The sequence below is a fragment of the Arachis hypogaea genome, chromosome 5, assembly GCF_003086295.3.
Source record: "Arachis hypogaea cultivar Tifrunner chromosome 5, arahy.Tifrunner.gnm2.J5K5, whole genome shotgun sequence".
Taxonomy (NCBI): domain Eukaryota; kingdom Viridiplantae; phylum Streptophyta; class Magnoliopsida; order Fabales; family Fabaceae; genus Arachis; species Arachis hypogaea.
In genome coordinates, this window is record NC_092040.1 from 107,691,058 (window position 1) to 107,703,037 (window position 11,980).

Sequence of the window (11,980 nt, forward strand, 5' to 3'; positions counted from 1 at the left end):
TACAAGCATGAGCCCTCGCCGACGAAGACGTGTTGGGAAAAGACCACCTCTCACAAGAATACAGTAAGCGAATTCGCCAATCGTGAGCCTCACGTCTTGATGCATTGAGGGCACTGTTATGGCCGAACTCAACAAGAGCTGGAGGTCCATCAAGAGAACCCGCGCCCCGTCCGTACGACGAGACGCTCATCACGTGCCCTGATCTCCTCTAAGGAGATCTTGACAGCTAGTGGAAGCTTTTAAAGGGCTGGGCCCTAGCAAAAGAAGGGCTCACCCAAACGAATAGGGATAAAGGAGAGGGATCGACCCCTCTCTTCATGTACTTCATCATTTCCCTAACTTAGCCGACTCATCGTACGAACACTAATTTAAGCAATAAAGTGTCCTTGCAGGTGACTCCACCCGCCAACCAACCGACGACCTGCTACCGCCGCTCCTCCCTTCAGAATGCATGTTCAGGTCCTGATCTTTACCTCAACATCTCATCACCAACTGACACAACGAACTAACGAACAACTTTGTCCAGAAGTAGCTCTTCTTAACTGTTCGGTTTCTTCTATGTTGATATATTTTTTAGCTCGCTCCTGAACCTCATACAGGGAGGTTGGGTGTTTCTTTTTTATGGATTGTGAGAAGGGACCTTCCTTGAGGCCGTTAACTAGCCCCATAATTATTGCTTTCGTAGGTAGATTTTGGATATCCAAGCATGCCTTGTTGAGTCATTCCATGTAGGTTCTCAAAGATTCTCCGACCTCTTGTTTGAATCCTAAGATACTCGGTGCATGCTTGGTTTATCCTTTTGTATTGAGAATCTTGTGAGGAAGTTTCTAGCCGAGTCATTAAAGCAGGTGACCGACCTTGGAGGTAAGCTACAAACCATTTCATGGCTGCCTTAGTGAGGGTAGTTGAAAAAGTTTTGCCCCGAGTTGCATCAGAGACATCAACCAAATACATTCGATTTTTAAAGTTGCTTAAATGGTGTCGGCGGTCGGCCGTCCCATCGTAGAGGTTCATGTATGGACTTTTGAAGTTCCTTGGGACTTAGCTCTCATGATTTCTTCTATAAAAAGGTCTTCACTCCCCGAAGGTGTAGAATCTCGATCAACTCGGGATCTTCTTCCCTTGAGGTCGGCTTCCAGTCTTTCTAACTTTTCTTCCAACTCTCTACGATATCGAACTTCCCTTCGTAGGACGTGTTCAAATTCACGATGTCATTCCAACTCGATCTCAAGTTGTTCGAGTCGGTCTTGATGTTCATGTACCAATCCCATGAATTCTATAAGGTTTTGATCCCCTATCTCTCCGGCCTAGTGGACTTTCGAGTTTGGTGGATTCCTCTCTTCATTGAGACTTTCATTCTCTCATGGTGGAGGGTATGACGATTGCTCGGTCGTCATGGTGTTGGTTGGGTTCTGATTCTGATGCGGTATGTCCGTCTTCTGGATGGTCGTCCGCCATAATAGAGTGTAGACTTTCAGGTCTCTGACAATGGTGCAAATGTTCCAATAGTTACTTGAAACGAATGAATTTTGGCCTGAATATGAGATCCAAACTCCTTTTGGAGTGAGATGTTCCTTTGTCTTCTTAGCAAAGAGTTGCTATCCAAGCTCCTTAGAGAAGTTGTGGAGAGTATTTGCAAGGAACTCCAATACTTAAGTTAACAAAGGTTTAAGACAGATTTTTAGTAAATTGGAGTTAAAAAAATACCCGAGAGTGTTAAGGTATTTATAGTTGTAGATGGTAGTTTAATAACTACTTTATAAAGTAACTCCACCTTTAATGGTGGGTAATTTATTTCCTTTTATCAAGGAAATTGTTGAGATATTCATTTTAGATCAATGGAAGATATTATAAAAGTTTGTTACTTATTTAAATGAGTACGCTGAAACCCATGTTGTCGGGTCTGATCTCTCTAGGATTAGATTAATCGTAACATAAGTTCAAATATTAGTATTGCAATGTAAACTGAACTTTAGCCATTTTAAGTCTTACTCTTATAATGAGCCAAGATATGAACAAGATCAAATATCTTTATTTAAATACATTTGGTCTTTGCCTGAATCTCCACTATAATAGAATAAAATATAAAGAAAATTATTTGATTCCGTAAAAGATTAAATCTATGAATGAAAACAAAAAATCAGCAGTCATTCTGAAATAGAAATGCCCGCAAAGTAAGAAATCCAATGAATGACTGGACCATGTCATTATAATTGGAATATATCATCAGCATAATCTGTAATTTTAACTTGCTACGCTCATTTATGTAATATTATATATATCGACAAAAATAAAATGACATCTAAACTACTCAAGTATGACCCCAAAAGAATATAAAAAGGATTCGCCCTAGTAAACAAGTTTCTCCAATAGCTGAATTAACTAACTACTATCATTTACAGCATTATGTAAGAAAGTATCTTCCGAAGAATCTGATTCAGGCAATCCGAGTGCTCATTGAAGAACTAAAAATGGAAACTTTCATACTCTAGTAGCTTTCATTAAGCCAGATACTTGAAAGTATTCGGGTTTTCTTTGTCTCTTTCCAGATAGTCACGAGTTATGAGATCTTCAATCCGCTTCTTAATTGCTTTGATGTCAGGCTACAAATACAAACCCAACAAAACAAAGATACAGAAAATCATTCAGCTAACCCCAATAATGACCTCATTCACATTGACAGTAATGAAATTAATTGCAAGGGTTGTTTACCTTGAACATGCGGCCCAGTTGTTCAACGCACTCCAAAACCAGTTGTTGATGGCCTAAAACTTTCCTGCTCTTCATGATGCGCACAATTGCAGCATCTATGGCATATCGTCGGTCCTTGTCAACATCTTCAATCACCTTCTTCCTTTCATCAACCGGTGGTAGTGGGATCTATAACCAATGAGTTACATATATTACCTTAACAAGTTAAATTGTTCTTAACAACGGTTCCAAATCAAAAGAATTAATGAACTAAAAAATACCTTGATCCTTCTCATTTTGTCAGTGAATTTGTAGTTGAACTCAAAACTATCATTTGGCGATATAGTTCTGGTGTTAGGCTCCTTGCTAAGAATCTTATATTTTGCACATGACAGGGAATGGAGTAACCTAACAACATCTTCATGGGTTAAGTTCAGCTGCATCATAATCTCTGAATAGCTCAACTTATCAGCACTGTTGAATAGCAGCAAGGCAGCAGCCTGTATTCAGACCAGAACCATGAATTCATAGATACCATAATGCCACAATTTTCAACAGAATAAAAGAGGAAGGATCACGAGGAGGACATTACCTGATAGGTTGACACAACTAGTTCAATAGTCTTTGGTTCAAACTTGCCAATGATGTGGCAAGTTCCAAGTGAGTAAATCCATGTAAGTTTTCTGTGTTTTGTCTTTGTTTCATAAAATTCTTTAAAAACTTCCACACACTTGACCTAAAAAAAATCATATATTTAATAAATAAAGACCTATCTTATCTTATTCATAATAAAAAGAACACAATTTGAAAGTTGAATAGCTAACACGTTCTTACCATCTCCACCGGGAGGTTGAGATCAAAAGACTTGTAACTTGGCCAGAATCCTGTGGTAAGAACAGTAACAGTCAGATCAATTCCAGGATTAACATGTGTGTTGTCCCGAAGATATTCCTCAAATTTCATCTGGTTATCACGCGCCAAAGTCAAGTCCATAACCTGAAAGATATGTTTTCAGGTAAAGCCTTAAATCATCTAGTTAAAGAAGAAAGCAACTTAGGTAGCCTGACAAGTGACAACAAAGGTCAACTGACCATTCCCTCCATCTTAGATGTGAACTGGCCACCACACTGCTGCTTTAGCTTTGTCAAAATACACTTTTCATGATCTTCATTGGCACTCCTATCAAAAAGTAATCTGCGGGCTAGTTTTTTCCTGCAAAATAAGGATTTCACAATTCACAACAAAATACAGAGCATAAGTAAGAAAAATATAAATGAAAAATATTAAAGAAAAGTTTTACCTGTAAAATTCTGCATAGAGATCCTTATCACTGATATATGCAAGCAGCTTGACTACCTGCAGAAATAAAACAATGTTAGCAACATAAATCATGGTGATGGAAAATACAATGATAAAAAACTAAAATAGTACCTTCTCAAGAGTTTCTTCAATTGCTTCATCGCTCAGCTTCTCACTTCCACCCTTTTTAAGGATATTGTCGCAGAATGTAGCTAATAGTTCTGCACTGGAACTACCAGCAACATTTTTATTACAGAAAACCTCAAATGCCTCCTTTAAAGCCTATAAGAATAATAAAAATCAATTTTTTTATTTAGTAATTGTATGTCATTACTCATTATTATATCTTAGTATATATTAGAAGAAACTACAGCATAACCAATTGACTCAACAGACCTTGTGGAACAGTGTGTGATTTATAAAGCAGTCATTAACATATGTCATGTACTTGTCATGGAGCTCTATGAATTTTCTGACAAGGACCTGCAATATCACGATTAAATATTCAGAACTTTCATTTGTTATTACAATGAAAAATCAGGACAAAAATAAAAGAAAGAGGACCTACTTGTTCCTGAAGACCAGGCCCACTTGTGGTCTGGAGAAAAACAAAAATGTCAGAAGCTAGAAACAAATTACTACTGAACACATTAAGATGCTGGTATGTATGTATAGATAATACAATATTGAAATTACATGACAAATATAATCACACTGTAAAGAGTCCAACAAACTGAAATTGCAAGCCAGGTGAAAAGCATGATAAAATATGCCAAAGATATCAAATGATAACAGCATGAAGACAGAGGATAAGAGTGCCTCTATACAAAAGCAAAAACAGAAAGGAAAAAAAACATGATTCATCTGAAAACCATAGCTTTCCAATCTCTCTACGTGTTCCAGACGGAAAGTTTAGACCATCAACTTTACACCAGATAGATGCCAGACATGTAATTCTATCCCATAAACCTGGTATGGAACAAACAGTTTTGAAACCTCCAGCAAAACTATTTGAGCAGCTCAGCTGAAACTTTGCACAAAGCAGATGAGTGCAAACTATACTTGTTGTACTTAACCTATAACCCCATCACTATAAGTAAACTTTAATGCATTTGCAAAGGTTCTATCCTGAAACTACCCCTGGCATAAATACATAATCAAAGAACAAACAACATATACCCATTGAACCACTAAGGACCGAGTTGAAAGTGATAAGAAGTAAGAAATAAAATGTGAATGCAATCAAATGATTCCAACATATATTATACCTGACTGCTAGAAGCTTCTTCAGCCTGCTGGACCAATGCTGTACCCTCGGCTGTAATATGCTGCAATCAGACAATCATCAATAGTATAACATTGCTAAAAGACGACAAAAGAGGGCTCAATTTAATCACAACACAATTCACAAACCAAGGAACCAACCTGCTTGAATACATTCGCAACAGGATCTAAGCCTTTAGGTATTTTTTGGTAAAGTCTATACATCCGAGAGAGATCTTCCACCTAGACATAAAAACAAATCAAGAAAAGTGTTAATAAATACATGCATGGGTAACTTGATTTGGCACTGTCTTGGTGAGATTATTAAATCATTTATTCTATAATTTGGATTTTCAATTTTGTTTGGCCATTGTTAATGTAACATAAATTTGAATTACAATTATGGAGACATTTTCAAAAAACTGCAAGGTTCCACTCATTAAATCTCTTTTTTCCCGATAGCAACAACAAGAATGCAATTAAAAAATATAGCCTGCTGATTTCAAGAACACTTTGCAAACCACACACGGTGGTGTAGTATTTAAGGAACGGGGTAGAGGTTGAACGAGTTTCAAGTTGTGAAAAAATTGAACCAGGCACATGGACTATATTTAGATCATCAAAGAAAAACAAATTTAAAGTAATACAACAAAGTCAAGTACCTTATCATCTCTAAGCAAGGCCCGGACACCAGAGTGCTCCTTCTCAAGTAATTGATTAGCATGGGTCACCAACAACTCATGTTGCACTTTCTATAATAAAGAAAGGTAAGAATTGCTTAAATACTAAACACACTCTTAATAGGAAATAATTTTAACAGAACACTATAAAGAAAAAGCATTCAGTCAGAAAATGTCTGTTTCTTGATCAACCCATTCACTATTTTAATCTTTCTCGAATCGAATACAATGTGTAATTGAAAACACCCCCCCCCCCCAACAAAAAAAAAACAAAAAAACAAAAAAAAGGAAAAAAAGATGTCCACTTATCAATAAGGTGTATATCTGCCACTAAGACAATAATATTTATCACTGTCCACCACAATTGACCAATGGCAACTATAAATGTATATTCCAAAGAATTTGGCAGGGATTTAAGCATTTCTAATCATCCAATAATTTTAAGAAAATAAAAATATTAAAGATTTATCCCAACCTCTACCAATTTCTGCTCAGTGCTGGAGTGCAAGTAATGAGTCACTCTTTCTCTCTCCCTTCTCAAGCAGTCCTCAGCCTATAAAATGACAAGAGAAATTAGCTCTATCAATTGATATAACACAGCAATTTCAACCATCGAGGTGATGCAGACATACTTGCCTTTAGCATATAATCTGGACAAGAGTCAACCTCAATCCAGTTTGTAGCCTTACTTTTGTAGTAATCAGCAGTATCCTCAAGCATCTGAACTTCGAAATCCTGCTCATATTGATCCATTTCACCCATACCAATCTCAACAAATATATCAAGAACATTTTTCAGCAATGATCTATCAATCTGTTCGCCCTCACGCTCTTTGTCAATCTGCAACAGAAGCCATGGTTACTCTAGCAGCCATCACTGAAAAGAAAATATATCATCACAACGTGCAATGACAAACTTACAAGAGTGATCACAGCTTTCCTTGCATTAGCTCGTACCTCCATATAAACCTGTAATAAACACAACCGGATTTATACAGAATAAATTCAGCTATATATAAGATATTATTAGAGTAATGTTTGAAAAGAAGGTCATCAACAAGATTACAAGAAAGTTAGACAAGAATGACAACTGACCAGATCACGGAAGCAGGTAAGGCCAACAGCATTGAGTGGTGGCAGGGAGCGTCGAGCAATGAAGTACCGATCAAGATAATGAAAGAAGCGTGAAAGCCACCTCACCATGACCTTGTGATTTATCCACCTTTGGACAAGCTCCCTCAGCATAAATTCATCATGCTTCTCCCTTAGAGATGGCAAAACCTAAAAACCAAACATGTTAACTTCCATACTCGGTATGTTATACACTATAAAGGCATATAAAGAAGAGGCTGCAGGAATAAAGTGGAGAAACATCAACAGTGGACTACCGTAGACTCTATGTAGTCATCAAAAGCCTCCTTGTATTTATCATAAAGCTGTTGTGAAAAATCGTTCGGTGGCTTCTGAGTACACATATTATAAATAGTCCTGCAAAGGTTTAGGTAAAGAAAAACATGTCAACATCCAAAACTAAGCATTCATAGGTGATAATACAATAAACTACAAGACCAATGTCAGCAACAATAACAACTCAACCCAAGAAGCCAAGAAGAAAAAAGAAAAGGTGTGAAATAGAATACGTGTAAAGCATCATGTATTCCTCTGAGCTGAAAGGAGGTTCTGGCAATCCTTCAAGAATTTTCTTCAACTTAGTAATCCCCTTCTGCATATAGTCCCAACCTTGTTCCAAATCAATAGTCTTCCGCTCCATGGTGGCTGCAGAAACAACACCATAATCAAAATAGAAACCACCAGAATAAAAGCTACTGCACGAGATGCCACATCAGCACATTCATGTAAACCGAATGCGGATTACAAGGATAACCATATAAAGCTAAACAAACCCTTGATCGCATGAATTTAATTAACCAACGCACAAAGCTACAAACCAACACTAAACCCTAGCATAGAGGAATCAAACAGGGTTTCGGAACACTGCTCGACATAATACAAGAGTTTCAAATCATCATACGCAGATAGCATATAAATAAACCCCATATATAAAAACAGAGAGAGAGAGAGAGTGATGATCGAATTGAAAACAAGCAAGAAAAAGCAAGAAAAGGATAAGCCATGAAACTTTCATGGAGAAATCGAAGATAAGAATACAAACCCTAACCCGATGGAGCAGCAAGAACACGATCTGGTGGAGTGTTCTTTTCTTTCTTGTGTTTTGAGAGCAAAAAGATTTCAGCAAGAACAAGCTGATGAAGTGATGAATGACGGACGAGTGAAAAGAATTATTATAATCCTTATTACTTATATAGTGTTTTTTCTTTTCAAAAAATATATTGATGTGAGTAAATATTGTTATTACTTATTAAAGAAGATTCAATAAAAATATTTATCAGGATTCCTATTTGTTATTACTTAGTAGTAGGTGGTAAGTGGTAACAAACCGCAACAAGGAGGGCGGTGCCACGAAAGATCAGAGTGCGGTAAAGTAGAAGGTGAAAGAAGCCGTGGCTCCCAAGTCCCGAGCGCCCGGTAAGTGGTAACTATTCCATTTTTCTTTAAGGGGTCCGTTTGTATTTGTTTTTTATAAGAGTGTATATGGGCCGGGTCACACCGGGTTTAGTTTAATTTAGATTCGGTCCGAAATATAGATCGGGTCTAATTTTTAGATCTTAACTCGATTTTAGATTTGATGAAACCTACGTATCTTTGGGTCGGATAAAAATCGGTAAAAATCGAATAAAAATCGAGTTTTTAGCATGTAACAATCATCTAATCTCCAACCATTATTTCACAACTCACATAGTAAAATTCACTTAAAAAAATATAACAAGAATCAATCATTCTCTAAAATTAAAGCATAATCATTATCAATACTAATATTATCTAATAACACCAAATATTTAAATCAATACAAATAACACAATATTATGCATTAGTCTAAAGTCTTGTGCATTTTAAACATAAAACATTAACTTATAATCTTATAATGACTAATAACACAAAATATTAAGGTTTACAATATTTAGATTCCACATAAGAATAGCTATAAGCCATCAGTAATAACACAAAATATTAATTGTGTCTGATGACTGGGCCACCGGGTCGAGTTCGGGTGACCCAAGCTATGGTCCGGACCCGACCCGAAACAATGACCGGGTCTATTTTTGAGACCCTTACCCGACCTTAGACCCGATGAAATCACACTAAATTAGCCCATAAAATATTCAGGATCGGGCCGAATCTTCGAACCGGGTCGGACCATGTACACCCCTAGTTTTAAAAAAAAACTATTTATTTTTTAACAAATAAAAATTATTTTATATTTATATAAATTTTTTTAAAAAAATTTAAGTATTAAAAATATCTTGTTGTTTCTGCTGTTTTTAAAAATAAGATATTATTAATTTTTTAGAAAAAACAAATAATTTATTTTTAATAAAAATAATTTTTTAAAAGAAGTATCTAATAGATTTTAGAGTTAGTTTAGATTGGCTTTTTAAAAAATATTTATTTTTTTATCTTTTTAAAAATTTATTTTTCAACAGACAAAAAACTTGTTTGAGCGTCATTCAATCGATAAAAAAATATATTTTTTAATAAAAAGGATCTTTTCTTATTTTTTATTGTATTTGGCAAATTTCTCATAGTAAAAAATAAGTACTAAAAAAATTAATAAAATTTTTTTTTGAAAAGTTACAATTTACATCTTTTTTTAAAAAAAATCTTTTTCATATAATAAATGAACAAAAAAGTACTTTTATCTTATTTTATCTAAATATAATTGATAATAAAAATATATTTTTACATGAGATATCCAAATATAAAATCACTTTTATTTTTATAAAAAATCTTTTAAAAAATATCATTTAAAAAAAGATCTTTTTCAAAAATGACGCCCAAACAAACCTAAAAATCATTTCACATTTAGATAAACTTTTAAAAATAAATTTAAGTATTAAAAATGTTTTTTGCTTTTATTTTTTTTTTAAAACAAGATATTGTTAGGTTTTAGAAAAAATAAATAATTAAGTTTTTAATAAAATTATTTTTTTTGAGACGTATTTAATAGATTTTAAATTGAATAAAAGTACTTTATTAAAAAAAATACTTTTTTCACTAAAAAACCTAATCCAAACTAGCATTTAAATTGAATAAGAGTACTTTATTTTAACAGAAAATAACTTTTTTTTTTACTTTAAAAAGCCAATCTAAACTAACACAAAGACTATTTCGTTGAGGATCAAAAAACGAGTAAATGGTCAAAATAGTCATTGAAAAATCACCCGTTCTCCAAATTAGTCATTGAAAGTTTTTAATCAAATTCGTCCTTTAAAAATTTTGAATTAGTCATATTAGTCATTCCGTAACTTTCTTTGTTTATAGTGTCAAAATGTGCTAATGTGGCATGTTAAATGACACCATAACACACACCTAAAAGTCTTAATTGACTATTAATATAATAAGTTTATGAAATTAGATCAAATCAAAACCTAATTAAGGGGAGAACTTGAGGCATTGGAATCCCTCAATTTAGGGTTGGTTTGATCTAATTTCATAAACTAATCATGTTAACAGTCAATTAGGATTACTAGGTGTGTGTTGTGATATTACTTAACGTACCATATCAACAACGCTAAAACGAATTTGATTAAAAAAACTTTCGAGAATCAATTTAGAGAATGAGTGATCTTTCAAAACTAATTTAATCATTTACTCATCAAAAAACTATTATTAAGAGTTAAACTTGAACCCACTTATATTTTTTATTTTATGTGTTTAGAACTTTGTTTGATTTGAGACTCATATCTATCTCAGTCTGTAAACTTACGACAAAAAAAAATCAATAAACTAAAACACATTAACTTGTAAACGCATCGTTAACATATAAAACACCACCAAAAACATTGTTTAGAAATTCATTTATATCTAAAAAATATTATCTTTGAGTTCAACCGAAAAAAAATTTCATCCAAGAATTTAAAAAGATAAAAATAAACATCTTTTGATTTAAAGTGAGACTATTCTAATGTTGAAGGTGCGATAGGAGTAAGAAGAGAAGATGTACTTTAAAAAATGTATAAGAAAAGTGAAAGAAAAGCGAAAACCTGATTTAACATAATGTCAAAATTTAAGGCCATTTGCTGCAATATACCATATATATACTAGTACTTTTATACTGTAAATAAGCTTAGTCAATTCTCCTTTACTTGCTAGACTACTCTATTATAATGCAGATTACTACTACTAACACCTTCCCTCAAGTTAGGACAGCAAATATCTTAGAGTCCTAACTTGCCAACAAGTGTAGAAAAGGTTCTTCAGGCTAAAGGTTTTGTTAGCAAATCTGCAATATGATCATGTGTTGATATAGGCATTAGGTGAATTAACTTGTCTAGTAGTTTGTCTTTAACCACATAACAATGTACCTCTATGTATTTGGTTCTCTCATGGAACACAGGGTTGGTCACTATGTGAATTGCAGCTTGGCTATCGCAATAAAGATTAATAGTGCTTCATGTCAATTGCGCTTGGATTGATGTAATTTGATTCAAAATTTTTGTAATCGTGCGCAGATCTAGGTTCAATGGTGGTGAATTTGAGATTTCACTGTGTGGTTCTGTCATTGATGATTCAAATCTTGTTGATGTGCAAGATTCAAACACTGTGCTTTCTTATGAGTAATCAAAGACATAGATATCAGGGTTTCTTCTTCCTAATTCTTGTCTAATCATGCTCCACTCTCTTCATCCACACTCACTGCACCATGTTAAAGGTGTGATAGGAGTAGGAAGAGAAGATGCACTTCAAAGAATATACAAGAGAAATGAAAGAAAAGCGAGAACCTGATTTAACATAACGACAAAACTCAAGGCCATTTACTACAATATGCCATATATATACTAGTGCTCTTATATTGTAAATAAGCTTAGTCAATTCTCCTTTACTTATTAGACTATTCTATTACAATGCAGATTACTACTACTAACATCTAGTTCTCATTCCTAAAGTGAAATAGCAAGAGAATCCAAA

General features: G+C 34.2%; 1 protein-coding gene across 2 annotated transcripts; it reads right to left on the minus strand.

Annotated features, from left to right (window-relative positions):
- Positions 1–2,175: 2,175 nt before the first annotated feature.
- Positions 2,176–8,502, minus strand: LOC112802575 (cullin-1). Of its 2 annotated transcripts, none has more exons than XM_025845840.3 (20): positions 8,106–8,502; positions 7,573–7,708; positions 7,321–7,420; positions 7,028–7,213; positions 6,854–6,901; positions 6,570–6,773; positions 6,409–6,486; positions 5,916–6,005; positions 5,416–5,496; positions 5,259–5,318; positions 4,559–4,588; positions 4,387–4,473; positions 4,123–4,272; positions 3,992–4,047; positions 3,783–3,903; positions 3,526–3,687; positions 3,284–3,427; positions 2,973–3,191; positions 2,713–2,880; positions 2,176–2,603 (listed from the first exon to the last, which is right to left on the minus strand). In XM_025845840.3, exons 2-20 carry the CDS (start codon positions 7,701–7,703, stop codon positions 2,502–2,504), a joined length of 2,217 nt encoding a protein of 738 aa, XP_025701625.1. In that variant the 5' UTR covers positions 7,704–7,708; positions 8,106–8,502; the 3' UTR covers positions 2,176–2,501. The 2 variants fall into 2 exon arrangements, with proteins under 2 accessions (XP_025701625.1, XP_025701626.1); XM_025845841.3 differs by having other exon boundaries at positions 8,112–8,409.
- Positions 8,503–11,980: the final 3,478 nt, after the last annotated feature.

Excerpts from the sequence above, each read along its gene's own strand:
- LOC112802575 (XM_025845840.3), bottom strand. The coding sequence starts at position 7,703 with ATGGAGCGGAAGACTATTGATTTGGAACAAGGTTGGGACTATATGCAG. Across the intron at positions 5,497-5,915 it reads CCTTGCTTAGAGATGATAAG|GTGGAAGATCTCTCTCGGAT; the intron begins GTACTTGACTTT and ends TTTTATGTCTAG. Across the intron at positions 3,904-3,991 it reads CTCTATGCAGAATTTTACAG|GAAAAAACTAGCCCGCAGAT; the intron begins GTAAAACTTTTC and ends CTTATTTTGCAG.